Source organism: Eleutherodactylus coqui, chromosome 3, assembly GCF_035609145.1.
Source record: "Eleutherodactylus coqui strain aEleCoq1 chromosome 3, aEleCoq1.hap1, whole genome shotgun sequence".
Lineage (NCBI taxonomy): Eukaryota > Metazoa > Chordata > Amphibia > Anura > Eleutherodactylidae > Eleutherodactylus > Eleutherodactylus coqui.
In genome coordinates, this window is record NC_089839.1 from 166,118,847 (window position 1) to 166,144,805 (window position 25,959).

The 25,959-nt window shown below is 41.2% G+C and overlaps 1 protein-coding gene across 2 annotated transcripts in view; it reads right to left on the bottom strand.

Annotated features, from left to right (window-relative positions):
* Window positions 1-25,959, bottom strand: part of LOC136621200 (protein Wnt-7a) — a 113,863-nt gene that overhangs the window by 49,647 nt on the left and 38,257 nt on the right. For both annotated transcript variants that reach the window (XM_066596495.1, XM_066596494.1), the window contains one exon: window positions 4,807-5,078. In XM_066596495.1, the coding sequence (XP_066452592.1) occupies window positions 4,807-5,078 (272 nt within the window). The remainder of the gene's footprint in view (window positions 1-4,806; window positions 5,079-25,959) is intronic.

Below are 25,959 nucleotides of genomic sequence, written 5' to 3' on the forward strand. Positions count from 1 at the left end.
TGGAATTTGAATTTGTTTAGGGATCTGATACTTGACCTGAATGAGTTCAGCAGTCTGAACAAGTTAAGGGGTCTCATCTGGGGTCTGAAGGTGTTTTAAGGTATGGTCTGAGGCCTTACGTAACTTCAAGTGATTGTACCAGAATTTCAACTTATACCCTATCCACAGAATAATCCAATAGTTTTCTATTTGGATATCTCTACTGAAGACTCTATTCTTGAATTTGTAAGATTCCATGTTAACCACATCTATGCTGGAAAATATATATGTATAGATATGATAATTACTTTATTATCTCAAATCAGGTCCATCGGTAGGTACAGTTGGTCCACTAAGGTTAAGTAAAAACTGTAGGTGACTAAACATATATAGCAAGAAATTACATTGAATATTATTTAGATACAGTTAAAGAGGATTCACAGCTGAAAAAATTAGTGTCGATATGGCCAAAACAGATACAGTAGCTGCTTGAAAGTCTTCGTCCAATCATATTCTACATTCACCCATTCATTTCAATAAATTAACTTTATTGGAATCCCAAAGATGATATAACTAAGATATACATGTAGATGTTCATATACCGTACATGTTGATATGATTGCATATGTAGTGTCTCTCACATACCACATCCCAAAGAGTCTATGAGCCTTATCTTCCTTTTTCTCTTCTCAGTTTCTAAAACTCAACATGGAGAAAACTGAACTCAACATCTTTTCCCCATCTCACTCAAAACCACCACCATACAGATTAATCATAATCAGTGACTCCATACTTTCCCCCAAGTCTGTTGCTTCTGAAACTTTTGATTCTTTCCTCATCTTCAAACGAATATACAAGCCCTCACCACCTCCTACTGCCTCCAAATCAAAAAATCTCTCAGATATAATCTTTACTCAACCCTTGCACATGTCCTCATCATCCACAGTCTACAGGTGTATTTACACGGCAAGATGATCGCTCGGAATTCGCTCAAACGGCATAAACTTTTAAGTAGCTTATTAGCTACTTAAGAGCTTATTAGTATGTAGATGAAGGCTCCCATTGTATGCAAAAGACAGCAGGAGCGCTGTTTTCTGCATACAGCTGCTTTGTTCTCAAAGCTCTCAGCTGGTATCCCACTGAGAGCTCAGAGCAGGATACCAGCTGAAACAATACTATGAGCAGTATCCGGCTGAGAACTCAGTGCGCGGCACTGATAAGGCTCATTGCTGATTTTTAGCTTGCTAAAAGTTAGCGATGAGCGAATAGTGCATGAAAAGTGCATAATGGCAGCGCATTTAGATACAACGATTATCACACAATAATGGCTTTAGAGCGAATTTTGAGCGATAATCGTTGCGTCCAAATGGGCCTTAAAATGCAGAACCATTCCTCTCTTTGGCTCTCCATCCAACACCCTCGTGCATTTCCAAACCAACCTCAACTCTGCTGAACAACCACTCCCCTTGCTACTTACCTGACTTTCCCCTCGGCCAATCCCTTCACTGGCTACCCATTATCTAGAAAATCGAGTCTAAAATATTATTAATCGCATACGAGGCTGTCCAAAACCTGTCACCTCCATACATCTCTGACCTAATATCTGGATACCTCCCCGAAAGTAATCTCTGGATCTACAAGACCCCCTTCTCCGCTCTCATCCAGTCTTCTTCTCTAGACTTCCAACCACCTTGGAAAGCCTCAAAAAGAACCTGAAAATCCAGCTCTTCGGAAAAGCCTACAGTAGCTGGCTGCATCACTATGTGTGTAGCTTCTACCCTCACTTACTGTCTCCTTCTCCCCCGTAGATTGTAGGCCCTCAATGGCAGAGTCCTCTCTATATCAGTTTGCAACTCATTTAGTTGATGTGTATTATTCCTGTTTTGCATATATAATGCATTTAGACCTCCGTTTTATATGTACAACGCCTGGAAGTAATGGCACATTAAAGTAAATAATAATACAGTCCTTCAAATAATGAGAATAAGGTTAAAACATGGATGGATTTCCTAGTTTACATAGGGTGTGATCAGCAGACTATGCTGGATTCGTACAACACAGAACGTGTAGATCTCTCAGTAGTCCAGGACTCGTAAAATATATTATTATTCCTGTCAGCAGGGACTTTTGTCACACAATATTCTAACTAATATGCCTCCATGGTTTGTCACGATCTGTGTAGACAGATCTGTTTAATAGCCACATTTTGAGGTGCCTCAAACACAATTAACCTGAGTTACGACAATGGTTCATACAGACAAATCCCAACTATGACCAGATGTTATGAATATTTTTTTGTGTAGTTTGCCAAGACTAAATAGACCTCTGATTGAAACATTTTATGAATAAAATTCAAAATTTGTGGTTTTCTCTGGAAGTTTCTAAAACATATCAAGTGCATAACATCCCCTAAAAATAAAATGAGCAAAATCATTTATTAATAGACAGGCTATAAATTTTCCTTCCCAATACCTACTATAAACCAGGAAGGCAAAATGCCTACCTGGATCTACAGTGTTAGGACCTTCACTTCCAGCCTTGTGACATCATCTCAGGAGGCTGGTCTTTTGGCTCATTTTAATAACCAAGAAAGTCCCCTTCTCTGGCTCTGCATCGGAAGTGACAGAGAAGGGGTCTGGCTAAGTAATTAACATAAGCCAAACAGCCAACCCTCGAGATGATGTGACCAGCAGATAGAGAGCTCATACTGTGTGAGAAGATGAGGTGGACACTGCAGGCCCAAGTAAACAGAGCACCCCTTTTAACTGTCACCATCAAACCCAGTGTTCCCCAACAGTAGCTTGTGAGCCACATGTGGCTCTTGGGCCCCCAGCATCTGACTCACAGCTGTTGTCAGCCACAGATAGTATTTTTTCTTAGTGGTTATTAAAGATGCCATAACATTACTAGAATTTGGTACCAGGTTCACAACCATAAAGTTAATACTAGGCTAGAAGTCATATAAATTGGTCATGTGCATGGAAGCAATCCAAGATAATTTAGTTTCCCAATAAAACATAACATTTATGTTTCACATCATAAAAGTGATAAGCGGCAATGTTTGGGCCTCATATGGAATTTTTTAAGTCAAGTCAAAGACTGCACTGACTTGGTCTTGGCTTGATAAAGGCTCTATGGGTAAGAAATGTCATTACCTGCAACTTTTATGATGTAAAAAAGAAATGCCATGTTTTATTGAAGAACTTAGTGATCAAGTGGAAGATCACATCAAATTCAGTACGAAGAACTTTGAAAGGTGCATGGGATTCATGGTATGGAGTTGGTCATCATCTGTCATATTTAAAAGTTGCACATGCAATAAAAGGTTAAGGATCTCTGTTCATACCAATCTAACTAAATCCAATGACAGACATAGTATTCTGGTAGTTTTGTACTCAAGCTAAATTGAAGCATGCTCCTAAGGATGTAGCAAAGTTAAATTGACATTTAATACATTCTGATCATTTAATCTCAATGTACTACAATGCTGTAAATCGAGCTATCATGATGTATCAGTCAACCATTGTTACATCTGTGTGAACCATAATTACTGTATGCCCAGTGTATGGGCCGTTCCTACTAACCTTCCTATTTAAAGCAACCCTCCAGTTTTGCAACAAAATTTTGTCTGGGACCAGCAGGGCTGTTGGCCTTCTGTGTTGATAACCTTCTAATTCACAGGTTCTGGGTCCCATTTTCAGTTGGTCAAGATGGCTGATGCAATCTTCAGACTACTTAATCCTATAATGCATTGGTATCATTAGACTACCAATGCACTATACCTGCTGTCTGACTGACTAGCACTGCTCCCATGGTTAGCACTGGCCAATCAGAGAGCAGTGCACAGTGTGCATTAGGTAGCTAGAAAATTGCAGTGGCCATCTTGGATAGCTGAAAATGGGATCGGACGGACATCAGCATGGAAGAACAACAGAAAGTAATATACCCCCTCCCTCTGGTCCTGGGACAGAAACATGTTCCCAAAACCAGAGGGTCACTTTAATTAAAAGACTGAATACTAGTTCAATACAGCTGCATCCACTGGGAATTGGTAAAGAGTAGCTCCATAGCTAAAAAGAAAGAACTGTGCATACCCCTAAAGATAACTATAAAATGTACAAAAATTGAGATATGCTTAGGTTAATATTTAGTGTATACATATGTTAGATGAAGGACACTCTAGGCTTAAAATACACTTCAAAGGCATAGACTTTACTAAGGTGTATGAGGAAGAGTAAGTTCCATAACTTTAACACATCCATATTTACAGGATGTAGCAACATTTTAATTGAGTTTTGGTCCTTCATCAGGCTTAAAAACTTTGAAGGTTGAAGGCTGTATATGAAGTCTAGAATACATTTGAGCTCTGGAACTTACTTTGTATACTCAACTAAAAAGTTTCTTTAAAGAGCCTCTTAATCCTGGGGTGCAGTTCATGTTACATTTAAGTCTACTGATATCGTGTTGTGGTCAGTAAGGATATAAACATATAACCGGCCCTGCCTGCTGTAACTGGTAAACAGTGCAATCACTGGAACCTTTAAAAGAATGGTCCCATTAGGACAACCTCTGACATCAAAGAGGGTGGTTCACCACTTGGAACCCCCTTCTACAAGCCAGAACCAACTCAGTTCTGGCAAACTCTGCCAGAAATACTACAATTTCCCTAAAGTGTGCACATGAGAATTTAGCAGCCTGTTGTATCATTCCCAGCAAAATCAGCTATGATGAGATATCCCCTTGATTGATAAAAAAAATAATAAAGGGTCAGTGGACTTCAATCACCATTAAAGTCATGTACTAAATAACGCGATATAAGACCCATACCTTACGTCCAGCTTCATTGTTGTGCAAATTCATGAGAGTCCGTGCATTTTGCTTGATCTCTCTGGAGTCCACAAAATCCTTGGAAAACACTAATCCATAACGGATGTCAGCAGAACAGCCTCCCCATTTCCAGCCTTCTTCTCTGTGGAATTGTCCTTGTTTTTCCTTATCACACCCACAGTCACTCATGTTTCCTTGAGTACAAGCAGACGTGATGGCATGGGCCACGCCAGCCGCAATGATGGCATATGTAAATGCTGCCTCCCTGCTACCTGTAGAACAAGAAACAGTATGTCATGCACAATTAAGCAATAATGGGTACAATTTAGTTCATGGTCAACCTTGCTTTTAACAGCATTGTCATAAACATAGTCAAAAGTTTGAAGATTCAAAAATTACAAAAAACATCAATTCCATCAAATACAGTACAAAGAGCATAATGGGAATGCACTCTAGGCTTGGAACAAGAGATGCAGACCAAATGTGCTGAACTACAGTGAAATTATGATAGTTTTTGTCAAAACTATTTAACCCTTTTTTGATACATATGGCTAGAGACGTCCATACAATTAGGACGTATATAGACGTCCACAGCATATGCTGTGGACGCACAGGGCCCAAAAGGTGAATAGACATTCACTGGCAACAGCTGAGATCATAGATAGCTGAGATCGCCATTGTCAATTCTAACCGTGGCATTTAAATGTCCCAAATGGTCTTGCCGCAATAAGATTGCAGGGTTGTCGGCAGGGTGTCATGGCAGCCTGGGGCCTTTTGAAGGCTCCCAGGACTGCCATGATTGTTTGCTTATTAAAATTTACCTGTAACATGTCTTTAATAGGCAGACTGTAATGCAGTATAATGCAATGCCATAGTATTGCACTATACTGTATAAGCAATTAAACAATCACAAGCTGAAGTTCCCTATGAGGATTAAAAAGGAAAAATAACTATTATAAAGATATGTTTTAATTATTACAAAAATACTACATTTTAAAAGTTCCAGTTGTTGCATCAAAAAATAAAAAAAATAAAAAATTTGTATCACTGAAACTGTAAAGGTCCAATTTTTTAAAATATCATGCTACTAATCCCACACAGTGAAAGTCGTCAGAAAATAAAAAACACAATACCAGAATTGTTCTTTTTCGGTCACCCAGTCTGTGAGAAAAAAAATTGAATAAAAAACAATTAAAAGGTTTATGAACTCCAAAATAGCTCAAATAGTACAAATAAAAACTACAGATTGCTCCACAAAAAAACAAGCCCTCAGAAGGCCCCCCAAACCAGCCCCCTATATCTGAAGTTTTGACCACACTGACTCTATTCTTATTTTTAATTTTTCATACTCACCTCTCTTTACTTGGACAGGCTCTTTTTGGTTCCTTTTACCAGCATTCTCAATATATGGAGTCGCAGTCTGCACCGCTCACTGTCAATGGGTGAAATCTATTTTGATTGATAGTCTGATGTCACGCTTTGACAATGAATGGTGGGTACCATCACTTGGCACATTTACAACACCAGGAGAAGGACTTAAGAAAACTCCAACTAGGCGAAGGGAGGTAGGTATGCAAAAGAAAAAATGGGGATAGAGTCCGCAGCTGCAGAGCTATGCCAGACCACAGAGGGTTAAGTGGCATTAATGTTGGCAGCGGTGGCTTCGCTGTTTCCTCTTGCAAATGGTTGCGGCCGCTGGCAGCGCAAATGTATGATATTACTTTAGGGAAATTGATGGCTAAGGTTGGGCAGGGTAAGATGGCGGTTTGTCAAGTTTGTGACATCAGTCCGTATGTAGGACGAAACCTATGCCGGACAAAATGATAAGCAAAAGGTAAAAATAAAATAAAAAGGGGAAATGCTCTTTCGTCCTGGAGAGTAGTGTGGTACCTCAGTGCAGATGGTTCAGTGGTGGGAAGGAACTCCAGGAGACAGGGTTAAACAGTAATACAAAGGAACCTTTTATTGGCAGAGAGAGATCTTCACTTAGTGTCAGTTATACAATTGGCATTAAGTTTAGTTGAGGTAGATGATTATAATTTCAAGTGCAGCATCTTAGATGTGTAGACTTAACTTTGATGAAGGGTTACTATCAGTTTAGGGAAACACTTCTATACATGTTCCTTTTCCTTTCTGTTACGCTCTATCTCTATTTTGGCTATAGACAGATCTCCTTTGCTTTTCTGGAATCTACCTCCTTCTCTGACTGTCTATTCTTCCTTCTACCTTCTACCTGGCTTAACGTCTCTCTCCTAGTGTCTCTCTGGGCGTTCAGAATAAACTGGCTTTAGTATTCAAACTTATCTACTTCCCACCGCGCTGGCTCCTCTGTTCTTGCTTCTTCTTCTCCTCAACTTTGGCTTGGAACTCTCCTAGACTGGCTCAAACTTCACCCCCACTCCCTATCTAACTCGCTCTCCTCACTCAACCCATACGGAAGGCTGATCCTCCAATCACTGGCTCTCTCTTTCCTATCACCTGACCAACCACTCGCCAAGCTGTTGCTAGGTGATGGGAACCCAATGAGAGTGGGGCACCTGTCAGTAAATAGAACAGTGGTAAAGCAGAATATGAGTGCAAAACACAGCTTTTCAACACTTAAAGCAATAAACACATTTAACCATGAAGTGACCAAATAAGTGCTCTAGTGACCTTAATCCAGGTCACTACACTGACTTTATCTTATGACAGGTCCTCTTTAACCCTTTTCTAATCTATTTCTTTTCATGATTATGTCAGAAGTAAAGAGAGTGGTTCACCCCAAAACATTAGTTGAGGCTAAGAAATCCCTGCTGAAGGTAAATGTACATACCTCCAGTACAGTACATACAATTTTTATTCTAGCTATATTGACAGCATACATCCTTAAAGGGGTTGTCTCACGCCGAAACGGTTTGTTTTTTTTATTCAATAGGCCCCCCCCCGTTCGGCGCGAGACAAACCCAAGGGATAGGTTAAAAAAAAAAAGTTTATTACTTACCCGAATCCCCGCGCTGCGGCGATTTCTTTCTTCCTTTACCAAGATGGCCACCGGGATCTTCACCCACGATGCACCGCGGGTCTTCTCCCATGGTGCACCGTGGGCTCTGTGCGGTCCATTGCCGATTCCAGCCTCCTGATTGGCTGGAATCGGCACACGTGACGGGGCGGAGCTACGAGGACCAGCTCTCCGGCACGAGCGGCCCCATTCACCAGGGAGAAGACCGGACTGCGAGAGCGCGTCTAAAAACGCCAGAAGACAGCGAATTTAGACGGATCCATGGCGACGGGGACGCTAGCAACGGAGCAGGTAAGTGAATAACTTCTGTATGGCTCATAATTAATGCACGATGTACATTACAAAGTGCATTAATATGGCCATACAGAAGTGTATAACCCCACTTGATTTCACGAGACAACCCCTTTAATTTCAGATTATTCAAATGCAATGAGGGATTATTTCTCTGATGAATTATTACTGCTATCACTGTTTCCTTAGAGTAGGTCATCAAACTTATTTTGCCTGTTTCAGCAGCTGGACAGATCACTACAAGAACAATGGACCATATTATTGGGAATATCTAGCACCCACCCTATTAAGGGTCATTGGTTCTTTGACTATTTTTAGACAAAGACAATGCACTGGGTATCTAGTCGCTCACAGTGATGCAGACAGAACTAAAGGAGGGTCTAAAAGTTATTCAAGTGTCTGAAAAAGCACAAGTTTTTTTTCTTTTTTTAGCCTCTAAATACGCCCCAGCTGCATTTTGCACTTTTACTGTTTCACTAGTTTTTATTGAAACTTTTCTGAACTACTTTTAAATTATCACAAGAGGTGGGTACGCTGTGTATCTTCCATCAGACTTTGCTGACAGAAAATCCACAGAGCTTTACAGAAATAAATCTTATCCACACACTGAGAAATATATCAGTGCATAAACTGACAATCTTAAGACCACAGTATGTCAATTCTTTCTAAAGGTTTTCAATGCATAGGGTGAAATCTGCAGCATATCCCTGAAAAAAATACCCAAGAAAATCCATAAATACAATATGTGGATTTTCCTACATATTCACTGCAAAATTTTCTGTGAAATGCTCAATGGATTTTTTTCTGTCCCACATGGACATAACCGTGTACTTATATAAATTGCTGTGGTCAAACTAAGCTTTCCGTGCTAGTGCCAAGATTTTTAGCCTTCAGATATACAGGGTGTCCCAAAATAATGCATATCCAAAGTGTGGTCAGCAGCAAAGAAAAGTGGAAAAACTCCACACTCCAGCAATGTAGCTAGAATACCATATACACGCCATATAAAGGGGTTGGACCATAATCCACAAGTAATCCACAAAGTAAAAAGTATGGCAGCAATGGAAGATGCAGAAATTTAAAAAATGCAAAAGACTTTATTTCTCCATTTAAAAGTCAAAAGCAGCAGCAACGTTTCGACCTGTAGAGTTCGGTCTTTCTCAAGCTTTCTCATTCCATTTGATATTGGTGTGCATTCTTGTTCAATGGCTACCCTTAAATTAGTTGATTTGCAAGTTTTTTGCTGTAAACTTTATCTTTAAAGTATGCCCATAAAAAGTCTACTGTAGTTATAAATAAACAAGAAATTCTGCCATGTTCTAAAACTGGCCATGCATTCTGATCCTATTAATCTAAATTGGATGTGGCCAATCTGACTTTGTCCATTGCAGATGTTGGATTTCAAGATGCCCGCTTCTTTATTGTGCCAGGCACTCTTGGCAGTGGTTTGTCTCTCTGTTCCTATTAAAATAAACATGTCGGCTAGATAGAGCCAAGTATTTATAAGGTGTTTGGGGAAGATAGGTGACATCCAAACACTAGCCCATTAGCTATCAAAATTAAAGGGCTGATATGATAGACTTCCAGTGGGTTTTAGTAAGACTATATTAAACACACAGAAGACACAGAAATTAACCTAATCTAATCAATGAATCCATTTCAAGTTAAAGGGGTCATCCAAGACTTTAAACAGGTGTTCCCATCTTGGCCCTTCATGACTCAGTTGAGAATACCTGCATATGTAATCTGACGACCCTGCCAGGTATTATGGAAACCATTGAGTTGGTAGTCTTACACAGTTTCTGTAGCTTACAATGAAGTGAATGAGAGTTATTGAAACAGAGTAGCACAGCGAGCTATGGTATTTCTGCAATTATGGAAACAGTGTAGATTGCTATGCTGTTTCCGTAACTCTTAATCACTTCTATGGGATCTATGTAAACAGCAGAAGACTACTGTCTTGGTTGCTTCCATAATCCCCGCTGGTGTCGTAGGATCACAGGCACAGATATTTCCATCTCAGTTATGATAGGCTGAAATGGGGACACCCCTTTAACATTGATAACTAGAGATGAGTGAGCATGCTCAGATAAGGCAGTTACTCGAGCGAGCATCGCTCTTCTCGAGTAACTGCATTCTCGTCCGAGCAGGCTCAGGGTGGCGGGGGGGAGCGAGGGAGAGAGTGAGAGAGATGCTCGCTTGAGTAACTGCCTTATCCGAGCGTGCTCGCTCATCTCTATTAATAACCTATTCTTAGGAAAAGACATCAGTATCAAATCAGTGGAGAGCTGACTCCCGTTTCCCACACTGATAAGCTGATTAAAAGGGCCAGGGTACTAGGGCATAGTCCCAAAAAACCCTCTAAGAGGCTAAGAAAAAAATTGATTGTCTATCTTCAATCAACTGAGGTTTCAAAAATATGAATTGTTGAACTTGATGGACATCTTTCATTGGTTGATTATTAATTAACTATGTAAGGCCTTGTTCACACGAGCGTTGTTTTGCGCGCACCTAAGTGCACACAAAAACACGCGTCTATTAGAACCACTGTTTTCCTGTTGTATGTTCACATTTCCGTGTTTTACAGGCGTGCAAATTCGCGCACCTGCAAAAGATAGGACATGCGTGATAATTATAATAAAACATTGTTTTAATAAACAAATAGATTGTGTGGATAAAAAAGAATAAAATCCCTCTAAAGCCTCATTCACACGAGCATTGTTTTGCACGCATCCGTGCTGCGCACAAAGCAGCACTGCACGGAAGTGCAAAAAGACACGTGAATGAAGCTCCGTGCCCATGCTTTCAATGGGGCTGCCACTGCTACCAGCAGCCCCACTGAAACCAATGGGCTGCAGGCACCAACCGCAGTGATTTTTGGGGAAGGGCTTTAAATATAAGCCCTTCCCTGAAAATCATGCCTAGCATGTGTAAAAATAAAAAAATATATATACTCATCTCTCTGTCACTGTCAGGGTTTGGCACGTCTAGCCATTTGTCTGCCCGACACTGCTGTGAAGCAATTTCAGCAGGCTCCTGAAAGGGCTGTGTCTGATTGGCTGAGCGTCCAGCCAATCACAGGCAGCGCTCAGCCATTCATTGACCCCTTGGAAAAAATAGGCTATTATAAAATGTATTTTTGTTTCTTTGTTTACATATTTAATGTCACCATAGATGAAGCTATGATATGTATTATAAATGGGTAATATACCCATAGACATCAAAATGCTAGGGGTGCTTGTGTGTAGCTCTATATGAATGAGTACTAAAGTGTACGGACAGAGTGCCGATGTATTGGGAAATGTAGTATAGCGCTTTGCTCTCTGGTAGATGATGAAAAAGATAATCGCCGCACTCAGGGTGGAAAGAAAAACAGATTTCAGGCAGGATGGGAAGCAAGTGAAGGAATACGTGGCCGGTGGTGCTGGGATTTTTAAAAGTTGCACATGCGCATTTGGATTTAAGGATGCCAGTAGGTATCGCAGGTACTGCGAATGGAAAGTGTGTGCATAGGAGGCAGAGATGCCAAAAGAGTTTTTGCATGACTTTATTAATGTTAAGGCTGAGTTTCCATGGAAAGGAAATCCCACAGAGATCTTGCAGTTTGACCGCACCGAAAAACCGCAAGATTTCCGCAGGAGAGCCACAGCTTCAAAACCTGTGGCATTTCGACGCAGGTTTTAGAGTGGTGCGTTTGCTGGCATTTCATTGCGTCTTTCTCTCCCTATAGAGAGGAGTGAGGCCACAACGGGGGAAAAAACGCGTCACAGGTTCCACCCGCGACAGATTGGCTGCCCCATGTGGACGACATTTTTGCAAAATCCCATCCACATGTCTGGCTAATCCCAGGATTAGGAGCCACGGGTAGATTGGCCGCACAGAAATTCTGCATGGACTTTCCGCGGCAAATCCGTCCCGTGTGAACCCAGCCTAAATGGGTCTGAATGGACTAGCTAAAGAGTGACAGGAGTTAATGGGTATTTGTGTACAAACAGGAGAGATAAATGTAAATGTTAGTATAAACGTAATTGCTCAAAACATTTGTTATAATTATATAATTGTAAATAAAGAGACTACTGGAATCAAAAAATGAATTCTAAATACAACTAAATAAAATAAGATTGGTCAGTGCATGGGTTGTCTATATATGATTAAAATAATTATGGTCACTGAAATTAAATGAAATAGCCTAATTAATTGTAGTAATTCTTACTTTCTGGTGTTTTTTTTTTCATAAAAGAAAAAACCTAAAAACTGTGAGAGCCGTTCATAAACCTCATGCTGGCAATAGGTGACTGGTAAAAAGGGCGGGAATAATGAAGGGAACATTGTTTCACCTGAAAAATGTGGGAGCCGGTCGTAGACACTACTCTAGCGCTAGGTCTCTAGTAAAAAGATGGGATAGAAGGAAAGAAGAAGAAGAGAACAGAAAAAGAAAAAAAATGAAGTGGGTTGTTAGTCGTGGATGTTTTTCAAACTGTCAGTTAAGCCAACTGGAAGCACTGTATTTAGTCTATAGATCCAACACATCTAGCATTATTTCAGGATGTCAAATGTATTTTTGGTGTCCAGTGGTACTTGCTCCACCACCGGTGTTAGAATCACACTTACGTACCATTGAACCATGTACATTGTGTTTTAAAAAACATTGGTGGTGTTAGAATTATCTTTGTTTATTGGTGTGATTAAGCATTGTGTAGTTCTCTCTATACTGCCACCCACATGACCATTCTACTAATAACGTAGCTATTAGAACAAATAATAAATAACTAATGTCTCATTAGTGTGGCTGTTTTTGAATGCAAACGTCTTATTTTTTATATTAAAACACCATTTATATTTACTCTTATTGCATTTACAGCAACCTATTGCATTGGGAAGAAATATAACTTGCTGGTGGAATGATTTAGTATTTCTAGGTTTACTTGGGACTACAGATGAGCGAGCGTACTTGCTAAGGCAAATTACTCGAGCGTGTAGTGCCTTATGCAAGTACCTGCCCGCTCGTCTCTAAAGATTCGGGTGCCGGCGGGGGAGAGCGGTGAGTTGCGTGAGTGAGCAGGGAGGAGTGGGGGGAGAGAGTGAGAGACAGATCTCCCCACCGTTCCTCCCTGCTCTCCCCCGCCGCTCCCTGCCTCCCGCTGGCAGCCGAATCTTTAGAGACGAGCGGGCAGGTACTTGCATAAGGCACTACTCGCTCGAGTAGTTTGCCTTAGCGAGTACGCTCGCTCATCTCTACTTGGGACCAAAATATGTTTAAGCGTACCGGCCATTCTGAAAGTAATTCTAGGTTTTGGTGGAATATTGTGGCGTAAAAAGAGGTCTTGAAGGAGGATACCCCAGTGTTTTTAGTGATGAAGTGATTACAACTTCTTCAAGCTTCACTTGGCAAATGCCTTTTTATCACCCTCTTTAAATCTAGTCCCTTTTTTATATCAACTAAAATTGAAAAATAATTTAATAGTTTTGGAAAGCAAATGATTTCCAGAATTCATTAATATGATTTTGGAATAATCTTAATTTTTAAAGATATATATGGAAATTTCCCTTTCCACTTGTACCAGATGTTTTCCACATGGACTATGGAAGTCTTATCTCTATTTTCCAAGAAGAGTTTTTTGTAGGCCTCTTAAACAAAAAGTGTGTAGTGATTGTTCATATAGTTTAACTAGCTTTATTTGAAAGTCTCAACGTTAAATCTGTATAACAAGTGTAGTGAGGGGGTATATAGGGTTTTATGCAAATAAAACTTTGGCCAAATATGGCTGCGGTGGAAACAGCACTCGGTGTGAGATAATCGAGAGGCTGAGAGGATGGAAACAGAGAATAGAAGTCCGTGGAAGTTATGCAAATAACATACAGCGAGCTACGCTGCTTCCATAACTCAAGGGTTTATGGGAGTTACTTCTATGAGTTACTTTTATGGAAGTTACACAGACAGTGCAGTGAAGCACACTTAGCTGTCTCGGTAATCCCAACTACACCTGGTCACCTCACGTAATCGAGTCATGGGTGATGGGGGGCAGATGTAGATCTGCACCTATCTGACTTTTATAGCATATCCTGTGGCTATGGCATAAAGGCCTGAGATGCCATTTAATTATTGCGCAACAAAAAGTTTTCAAACTTTTTAATATACTTTATGTTTCACTTTATTCCCATTCTCAAGACTTCTGCTAGCTGTCAGTGACTGCAGACATTGTTATGTTTATCTAGAGGCTGTAAAAGTATAGATTTAGGCCTCATGTCCAAGGGGAAAATCAGGCCCGCTACGGATTCTCCATGGAGAATCTGTAGTGGGTCCCTCCTGCCCCGCGGACATGAGCGCTGAAAAGAAGAATAAATAAGAATAAACTTACCCGCAGCGGACCGGGCAGGTCTTCTCTTCTTCGCGGCCGGATCTTCTTTCTGTGGCTGGCAGATGTGCTCGGCACGTCGGTGGCGTGCCGTGCGCATGCGCCGGGCACATCCGCCGGGCTGAAAAAAGAAGATCCGGCCGCGAAGAAGAGAAGATCTGCACGGTATGCTGCGGGTAAGTTATTCTTATTTTAGGTCTCCCGCGGATCGGGGCGGCTTCCATAGGCTTCAATAGAAGCCTGCGGGAGACCCGCACAAAAATGGAGCATGTCCATTTTTTTTCATGCTCTATTTTTTTTTTTATTCCCTTTTATTGACCATCCGCGGGTATTTATCTACCCGCGGGTGGTCAATGCATCCCTATGGGGTGCGGATCCGCGTGCGGGAGAAGAGTTAAAATCTGCTGCGGATTTTAATTCTTCTTTTCCCCGTGGACATGAGGCCTTAGTCCTGTTCGCATATCTGGTAATCCTAGATGATCCTCAGTGAGCTAAATTCATCAGCAACGCACACCAATTTACTACAATGTATCAGTGCAAATAAAATGTATCCAAGCTTTGGAGCTCACAGAGAATAGCCAAGACTTGATACAAGTGTTCCGACCTCTCAGCCCCCAGCAGTATTAGATCTGTACAGGTTTCAAGTCTTTGGACGTAAACAAGAATGTTTCCATTCACTGAAAAATGTTATTGTAATGAACCCAAATCTGAACACCATATTCCCAGGACACAAACACGTTTATGCATAGATGAATGACAATGCCTGCTCATTAGCATGTTATAAGGACATAATACATTAAACATACATTTTTTAAACATACAGCCTTGGTTTTAGATTTCTGACATCTACTTTATTGCAGAAACCGTAATGTAGAGCATATGAAATTAAGAAAGTATGAACTGAATATGAGATTTCTTTCCAAAGTTCAATTCAGCACATCAGCAAAAGTCTGTAACTTTGTATTTTCAATCTACTATTCCAATATGAATACCAGCGTAAATGAGTGCATAGGAGATGCATTAATTCTTGTCTTTAATTTGCAAGATATTAAATACAAAATAGCTAATTTTCTGAAAAATAATTACAGTCAAGTAAAAAAGTTAAGCGTATCAAATAAAAACACAGTGGAAACTTCATCATATTGTAACTGTATTGCATAAAAGATCATTTCTACCTAAAAGCAAAAAAATTACTATAAGGGTTATTTTGCATGACTGTGTTTGTGCAGGTATTTGTGCACACAAACTCGGCACGCATTAAACTAAGAGAATAGAACCCATTGATTTCAATGGGTCCATAAACATATATGCATTATGCACGTAATAAAGTAGGGCCTGCTCTATTTGCTTGCATAGAAACTATTGTAGGTGCAAAAATACGCAAGGGGAAGGGTGTGACACTGCGCAAAATGCTTGGGGAAAACGCACCTGGAGCTCATTAGGCTTTAACCCATTCCGGCTCCAGGACGTACATTTACATCCTGGAGCGTCAGGATATGTATGCAGAGAGGTCGAGGGCAACCTCTCTGCATACAGCGCGGGCGTCAGCTGTTTACTACAGCTGACACCCGCGATCAATAGCTGCAATCGGCCGGTTGGACGATCGCGGCTATTAACCCTTTAAATGCCGCTGTGAATTCTGACAGCAGCATTTAAATCCCCCAAACGATGTTCGGGGATCCAGCACGCCCCCCATTACCCCCGCAGTGAGATCGGGGGAGCCATGCAGGTGTCATGGCAGCCGTGGGCCTTCTGAAAGGCCCCAGGGCTGCCTTGAGAGACTGCCTATCAAGCCATTCCCACATCAAACTGCAGGAGCGATCAAAGCATCCTATGTTGTAGTCCCCCAGGGAGACTTAAGAGTAAAGTAAAAAGAGATCAATAACGGTTTTTTAATTGTAAAGAAAAAAAGTTATAAAAGTTTAAATCCCCCCTCTTTTGCCATATCTGTAATTAAAAAATCTAAATCATAGAATAAAAATACATATTTGATATCACCGTGTCCGTAAGTAGCACATTATTTACCACGCAAAGTGAACGTCGTCCGAAAAAAAATAGAGAGCGCCAGAAATGCACTTTTTCAGTCACCCTGTCTCCCAGAAAAAACGCAATAAAAAGCGATAAAAAAGTCGTATGTATTCCGAATTAGTACTAACAGAAAATACAGGACATACAGCAAAAAATGAGCCCTCGCTGAACTACGTCGACGGAATAATAAAAAAGTTATTGCGCGCAGAAGATGCAGCAGAAAATAATTGAAAAAAAATAAATGTCTTTGAAAAAAAAAAGAGCAGTATAATAAAAAAAAACTCTACAAGTTTGGTATCGTAGTAATCGTACTGACTCATAGTATAAAGTTATCATGTCATTTTTGTTGCAGTTTGTCTGCCGTAGAAACAAGACGCACTGAAAGATGGCGGAATGCTTTTTTTTTTTCATTTTACTCCACTTAGAATTTTTAAAAAGTTTTTCAGTACATTATATGGTACTTTAAATAGGACCATTAAAAACTACAACTCGTCCCGCAAAAAACAAGCCCTCATACAGCGACATCGATGAATAAATAAAGGAGTTATGATTTTTTTAAAAGGGGGAAGGAAAAAATGAAAATGGGGGGGAAAAAAGGGCCGCGTCATTAAGGGGTTAAATAGCCAAGAAATCTATAAAAAGGTTTCTCTAACCGTGAAATCCAAGGAAAAAGTGTGTCAGCTTGAAAACTGGCCTTTCGTGCGCAAAAGGTACAGTAGTATGTACTGACACAAGTACAACCCACAAATTGTTTACCTCTTTAAACCTTGTACATGCAGAAATACGCTGCTTTTTGGTGCTTGTGTAAAGCTGAAATACTTGCCGTGTGTCCAAGTTGCGCCCAAGACGCTCAGCTGTAACCCAGATGGGGCACCACACAGACACCTGCCCGTGTGATGTCCAATATATGGATGACACTGACATGCATTGGTTCTGGTTCTATCATTAGGACAAAATATGGCACCCAGCTTTTTCAGAAGTATAAATAGCAATGATGTCAACTGCTACAACTGATTTACATGACTTGGTAAATTTGCCATTTAGGAGTCCAGGAGAGCTGGATGACCACCCCCATAGCAGCATTAAAGGGGTTGTCTGGTTACTGGACCACATTGCCCCTCTAGCACCAACTGTCTTGAAATAAACAGAGCAGTACTTTCCCATCCTCTGCCACAAGGATCCAGTGCTGCAGCCTTGCCGTCCTCTCTGTGTTTGGTGTTGCTAATGATCTCATCGGAAGTCACTTTACCACTACAGCCAATCAGAGGCTGCAGCGTCACCGACCATTTTCGTGGTATCAGTGCCGCCCATCCAGGGTGCCATGTCTCCATGGGTTCCAAACGGTGATGCTGCAGCCTCTGATTGCGATGACATTATTAGCAACAACAAACACTGGGATCACACCAGGGCTACAGCACTGGATCCCCAGGGCAGATGAGGAGTAAGTATTGCTCTTTTTGTTATTTTAGAACAGTTGGAGCTAGAGGAGCAATGTTGTCCAGTAAGCAGACAACCTCTTTAAAAGAAACCTGTTACACTGACCATGCTGTCCTATCTGCATACAGCATGACATAGCATGATATAAAGTAAGAGATGGTCAGCAGATTTATATATGTGGGCAAAGATTCAGTACAATCTAAAAGGACTCTAGGTTTAGGAATCCAGTGGGCGGTCTCATGCAATGATTGACAGTCTTCCCTGTTTAAGTGTGCATACAAGAATAGCAATCAATCACTGGGCAGGACCACCCTCGGGTTGACTCATGGACTGATTAAAGGCCCTTTTACACAGGGCAGTGATCACCCAAACTAATGTTTGTTTCGGATCATCGCCCAGTGTAAATATGCCCAACAATTGAATGCCAATCAATAAAATACTTGCCAATTGTTCATGGCATCTTTTATGGGGGCATAAATATTATCTGTTGTTATGATCACATCTCCTCATGTAAATAGGATACCGACAATAATGCAAACTGTCACACAATAATTGTAGCATGTAAAACTAGGACATGAAAATGGCAATCTATGCTGATTACAGACAATAATCTGCCCATGGAAAAGGACCTTTAATCCCCATTTACATGCAACGATTATCGCTCAGAATTCGTTCAAACGATGGCTTTTGAGCGATAATCATTGCGTGTAAACGCTTTCATCTTTTACTCTTCTGCTGAACAATGATTTTTAGTTGAGCATAAAAGCATCAAACCCATCCTTCACCCGGGACCGCACACTGTGTTCTGCACAGGAGCAGCTGATTACATTGTATTTAGGTGACAGCCTGCAGCAGCCTATGCACAGGCAATGCAGCTGAGTGCAAAGTCCAGACCACATGCTGGGATTTGCAAACAGCTGCTGTAGGCTCATTAACACACAAATGAAGATAATAAACTGCTAATGGACATTAGTGTCTATTTGCAGTTTATGCAAATTGATCGCTAGAACTGTCAATCTTTCAATCATTTAAAAGATTGCCTTTGCGTGTAAATGGGCCATAACACACTGTAATATTACAACTGATATTTGGTAATTCAGCTATTAGTACACAGTATATGGGTTCAGCATCACTTCGCCCAGTGGTCACTTTAGGGTGGTCTGGTCACACCCTAAGCTCCTTGGCTTAAATCAGTGATTGCATGAAAGTGAATGCATTAATATCATTAAATGAAAGAAGCTCAGCAGATCAGATGACCACCAACTAAGAATCAAAAACTGCTGATGTGAGAGATGAATGCCTTGTGGGCTTCCAGGTTCTGAAGCTATTGGTGTTACTCAACTTTATAAGCACTCAGTTTATACCTGTTCAGCAATTACCACCACAGCAAAAACAGAATACAATTAAGTTGTAGAGTAGAGCTGTAGTTCGTGTGCCATACTGAACCATGTGTATGCCAACCAAACATGAGTAATCAATCTGGCAAAATCCCTTTGCAGGATGTGCAAGTGCAAGCAAATTCTGCAATGACTCAGTTTGCCGATGACCCAATAAAATCTATTAATATGATTTTTAAAAATGCATTTAATCATCTTCAAATCAGACCTCTTTAATTGTGGAACACATCAGCAAAAATATCCAAGGAGTCCCTGGGAACAAAAGTTAGGGTGGAGATACCACTTATCCCCTACTCTCCAAAATACAAACTAACCTGTAGTATTATTACATTGGTGCAATCTAAATCCTCTCCAGCTTAAACAAAGAGGTAACAGGGAATAGGGTCAACAGATCATCTCCTTATTAGTGCCTGTTAGAAACTGATAGCCGATTAACCCCTTGTCGACACACATACAGCTATATCCGTCTTAACTGCACATAAAGTATAAACAGTACCAATAAAAACTACAAGTTGCCTTACAAAAACACGAACCCTCCATTGACAGAAAAATGTATGATTTTTTTGAAAGTGGGAATGCCAGAACCGCAGAACATGGCCTGGACACAGGAGCATCAATGACACTTGATCATGAAAGGGTTAAGCATAATTCTGAAGAGTCCTGCAACTAGATTGTCATATGCTACCAGGCAATATCAGGGTGCAAAGGCTTAGAGCTTGTAGCATTTTGTTCAGAGGATAAGAACCAATGCCAGGAGAAAAAAGGAATCCTACTTTGCTCAAAGGTTGTATCTCCAGACATGCGAAACAAGAATTTGTGTAGGAAAGCTTAACTTGACTCTTAGGCTTCTTTCCCATGAGCGTATATTGGCATGCCAATTTCACGTCTGCCTGATATACGCTGGGATCTGATGCATTGGATTCCAATGTATCAGATCACATGGCTATATTCTCGTGATATAAAAGCACCCCGCTGGCCAAAATAGCGCTGGGTGTTTTTACGTTAGATCCAAAAGATAGTCCTGGAACTATCTTTTGGGCCGGAATACGTCAGTCAGTGCATGGGCTCCTGTGGGAGCCCATGGCAGCGGCCGGAGGTGGAAGGGAGTTTAGCAGCATGGCTGCTAAACTCCCTCCCTCCACTCTCCTCCCCGCTCGCTTTTTGCAATTGGATGGAGCCAGACTGGGGCAGAGCTAAGTGCCACCCCATCTTGCCTCCTTCCATTGCTGGCTGTGGGCAAGGGGTGGGATGGGGCGGAGTTGGGCTCTGCTCCCTCCCCTTGCCCACAGCCAGCAATGGGAGGAGGCAGGACAGGGTGGCACTTAGCTCCGCCCCCATCTGCCCCCTCTTATTGCAAAGAGCGAGTGGTGAGTAGAGCAGAGGTGAGCCTGCGAGTGGGAGGGGAAAGGGGCGACGGCATGGTAGCCTCAGCGTATATACGCCGGAGCCCATGCCATGTGAATGGCTGCACAAACGTTAGATTTGTGCTCCTGTTCAGGAGCTTTAACACCAAAGATGGTAGCGTATATCGGCCATCCGTGAAAACGGCGGCCGATATACGCTTGTGGGAAAGAAGCCTTAATTTGCCTTTCCAATAGCTCTTGTTGTGTTGAGAAAGCAATAGCTTTTCTACGGCTTAGGGTAAGATAAATGGTGACAGAAAATTATCACAGTTAAGTTTACTTTTGCTACATCTGTAACCCCCCCCCCATTATCTTGTCATGAGTGGGGCCAATTCAGGTAAATGAAAAAAACAGCTCCTTAGAAATTAAATTCTCCCAGCTGTGTACCCCAAGGCTGTTAGCAATCAATTAGAGCAGAGAACATGTAGGAAATTCCAAGTAATGAAAATCTCCAAAACACAAGAATTTTTACATTCATTTCTAAGACGGGGAAGCAACAGAAATTGTGTATTCCACCATTTATTCTGCTTCATTGCACATTGTGAGAAATTGACACCTAGGCCCCTCTTCTATACGCTTTGAAGACATCCTCTTAAAGTTAAAGTGTTCAGCTGTATTTTAAATGAAAAGATCACAATTTTCTTTAGCCTGGAGAAGACATCTTTATATAATAGTGTGCAGGAGCCACCTCCCTCGGGGCTTATATGCCTTCTTGTTTAAAATGATAATAAGCTGAATACTAAACTACATCGAGGCGTGATGCTTTCAGATCAGTCTTTGTGAAATTTCTTAAATTTGGAAATTCACTTTCAAGTGATTTTCTTTTCCCTTTTGAAGCCTTGCTTTATTTAGAATCTATTGAATGTCAGCTAACCCCGGGTCACCAGTGACCTAAGCAGCCAGTCCTGTCTTCTCTTCTCACAATGCTTAAACATTGGATAAAACCCCAAATCGAAAATGCAAAATAAATAAAACTAAAACAGAAAAATGGAACAAAAATGCTAAAATGATCCTTAAAAAGTCATATGCAACCAATATCACTCACATTTTGAATAAGTAGTTTGACATTGACTAATTTGCTATGGTTTTCTAATTAGTATATTTCTATTTAACTGTATGTATTCCAGGAGGAGTAATACTAATATTAAAGCAAATATTAAATTAAATATTGCTATCAATAATCATCAAAACTACATTTTTTAACCACTTTTTAATATCTCTCCTTAGGACAAAAAAACGACATTGCTTAATTGAATGTCAATACTTTGGGAGTTCAGAAAACATAACAACAGGAACTTAGAACATCAGTTTTCAAGCAAAATTTCTTCCTGCTGCACTTTATCCTTTTTTTTACAAAAATAACAATATTTACCTATACAATAAAATTACATTGTATGAAACAAATGATATAAATTGTGTAATATAGTTTATTCTCATCATTTTTAAAAAGCTACATTGCTATACTTTTTGTTATTAAAGTGGCGCAGGCAACAAGGTCCCATAGCAGCTTTTAACATGGTTAACTAATGGGCACTTGCTGAAAAACTTTTGTAAAACCATGAGAGCTAATATAGGATAAAGGGCTGGGTGACAATGAAATCCTGGAACAGTTTTCTATAGAGATGGTTGAAATGAGACACTCAGAGACTTATTAGCATATAAGAAATGCATGAAAAATTGCCAAGAAAAAGAAGCTAAAAATGTCATTCTGTTGTTGTATTTAAATTCAGAGTTTTTATAGATGTATAATAACATATGAGGGATGGATAATAAGGAGCAGCTACATGAATGCTGATGAATATCAATGGGCAGGCTTATATTTGGAATACTGCATATACAAAGAATAGTGAGGAGTGAACTTTTGAAAAGTTTGGTTTAGTCTAAATTACTTCGAACCAAACTGGAAGTTCACTAAAACCCTTCAAACTGGTGTATAACACAGTCTAAGAACTATAAATGTCCAGTATAATGCTCTGAGAGTGTTATGCAGGGCTCTTATGGTTCTTAGGCCTTAGGGCGCCTACCCACTGGCGATTTTTTTTCCTGCGATGCTAAATTGCGTTTTGCGTTTTTTCTGAAGAGCAATTAGTATAAAATGTGTTCTTGTCCATTGGGGTTTTTTTTACCAGTCCGTTGCAATTTTTAACATAGGAACTGTCAGTTGCATATGTCTCTTTATTTTTCTCTTAATGCACCCATGATTGTCAATGGAAATTAACGAAAAAGCCGCGGAAAACGCTGCGTTTTTCACGCACGAAAATCAGCAACGCCAGTGGGTAGGCGCCCTCAGTTAGACGGGCGTTTATTCGCGCAATTTGCGCATGCATCCGGCGATTTTTTAAAACCATTGCTTTGCAATGGTATCGGACACATGAGCGCTTTTTATGCGCTCGCCAGATAAATTATAGAACAGAAATCGCAGATCGCACCTATCTGCGATCTGCGATTCCTGTTCTCTTCTCTATATGCACTCAATGGGGCTGGCGGCAGCAGCGCCGACCCCATTGAGAACATATAGAAGACAAATCATTCTCTGAATTCATGAATGGGTGTGGGTCAGACCTGCCTCTGATTAGCTCAGCGCTGAGCCAATCAGGGGGCAGGTCTGACTCACACCCCCTTCACACCCACTGCAGGCCGGCCGCGGGGAACTCTGGCTGGCGGGAGCAGGTGAGTATGTATATTTTTTTTATTTTAACACTTTTCTGGATGAATTGCAGGGAAGGGCTTATATATTTCAGCCCTTCCCGACAATTCATCCCACACTCGCCCGCAGCACATTGCTTTCAATGGAGCCTGCTGTACTGCTGGCTCCATTGAATGCAATGCGCTGGACAGCTCTGGCCCGTTTCCAATGAAACGCGGCTAGGAGCAGATTTTCGGGCACCGGTCACGCGATTTGCGGATGCGCATCCGTCATGCGATCCGCAAATCGCGCGAAAAAACGCCCGTCTGACTAAGGCCTCAGACAGTATTTAGGACTAGTGTTTAGGACTGGTGGTGACCGAGCCGAACCAGTAAAAATGTGTTGCGAATAGAACTTTGCTGAAAGCTCAGTTTGGGTTCATACTGAACTTTTAGCAACATTCTACCCGAAACATTGTTCTACTGGTTTGGTTTGCTCAACACTATCAGGAAACATGGGTTTGTATGATTTAAAAAAAACATTTTCAAATACCTTATTATGATCTATTTAAAGAAGTTTTCTGGGATTCAAAATTCTGTGGTCATGGAATACTATAAAATACAGAAAAACCTATACTTCATTCAACAGCCCGCTGTCCAGTGATAGAGTCTTGGTTTCCATTACTCCAAACCGAAAGAAGCTGGCTTTAGTTATTGTGCATGTGACTGCTCAGGCAAGGACAGGGTGTAGCCTCTATGAATGGCACATAATCATAGTCAGCTTCTTCTGTGTTCAGAGCAGTGGAGACCAAGATGTTAGATGGGACGCCACGAAAGAAGGTGAGTATAGCTTTTGTTCTTGCTTTACACAATTCCACTGCCATAAAATAGTTTTTTTTTGAGTCTTTAGAAATCCCTTTAAGTAGAGGGAAGTCCCTTATTTAGGACTTACATATATTAGCTGAAGAAAGTATGGCTACCAAGGGCATTTCTCTGTGGAGGACCTGTCCTGTATGTATATAACATGGGCAGCGGGGCTGGTGCCATCACCCAGCAAACCTGGGCATGTGCCAGGGCCCACTGCGTCTGGCGGAGCTCGAAATGCACAGAGGTGCAGGAATGGAAGGAGGCCTTAGGTTGCTGGTTCAGCATAGCAGTTGGGCCCTGGATTTTAATTTTATTTAGGTCGGGATATACATGCTTGGCACGCAGTCAGTATGCAATTCATGCATAATATGCACTAAGATAGATCATGCTGTGTTTTTTCCTGCATGCGTATTTCGTGCAAGCCATGTGAGCCCAGCCTGAGTCTGATTAATAAAATGTAAAAAGTTTCATGCTCACCTCCTCTATCACTTCCCGGCAACTGCAGTTGGTGCAAATGTCCACTGACTTCGAGGTCGTGTGATCATATGACACACACATGATCGCTGAGGCTGGGGGAATATCCACAGCGATCATGTGTCGGGGAGTGATAGAAGAGGTGAGTATGTAGTTTTTTCCTTTTACTAATAAGACGGGGTGCCCGACTACTGTGTTGACCCAGCAGTCTGGGCCTCCTTCGCTTCATGAACCCCTGTGCACTGCGGGCCCTGCCCCCAGATGCAGTGAACCCCGTAATTTTATTACATATTTATAAGGGGACACTGTATGTTAGAGGGGGCAAATGTAAAAGGGCATTAGGCCTCCTTCACATGGGCGACACGGCATCGCCGCGAGAAAGTCGCAGAGATATCGCATCGCTTGTCCGTGCGACATCGCTGCACTTTCTCGTGACAATACCGCGCTTTTGTAGCGCTACAAAGTCGTATGTGGTGCTCCAAAGCCGTGCAACTTTGTAGCACCACATGCAAGGATTTTCGGGGGAGGCTTGAAATATAAGCCCTTCCCCAAAAATAAGCCGTAGCTGAAGAAGAGAAAAAATACACATACATCACCTCTCCCACGCTGTCAGTCCAGCTGCATCTTCTCCCCGGGTCCTGGCACTGATCTTCTTCTTCTACTCTTCTGGCCGGGCATTCAAAAATCCCAGCCTCCTGGAAGCACTGGCTGTGATTGGCTGACGCTTAGCCAATCACAGCCAGCACTCGATGAGTGGCTGTGATTGGTTCAATCACAGTCATTCATCCAGCACTGGCTGAAATTGGCTAAGTGTCAGCAAAATCCACAACAACAATTCCACTGCAAAACAATATAAGCAGACATTCTGTTGTATTTATCCGGCATATTGCTTGTGGAATTTTGTTGCAGATTTCAGTACAGGATTTTAAGTCTATGATTCAATTATGCATCTAAAATCATCAACACAGGAAGAAAAAGTTGCTTAAGGTATTTCAAAAGCAGAATAGATTCCATGCAAAAATGTCAGCCTTGTATGTGTTGCAGATTTATTCCTCTATAGAAATACATGGTGTCAATTTGCACAGTGGATTTTTCAGATATGTAAGTCATGCATGTGTAAATCCACTCTAAGGGCAAAAACATATCGGTGCATGCACTAATGCGTTTCCGCTACAGAGCGTATTAGAGCATGAAACATTTTTTTTTTTCTTCTTTGGACTATTCAAACTCTGTGCTATTGCAAGCAAGTTTGAAAAACAAGAGGGAAGATGGGTCCT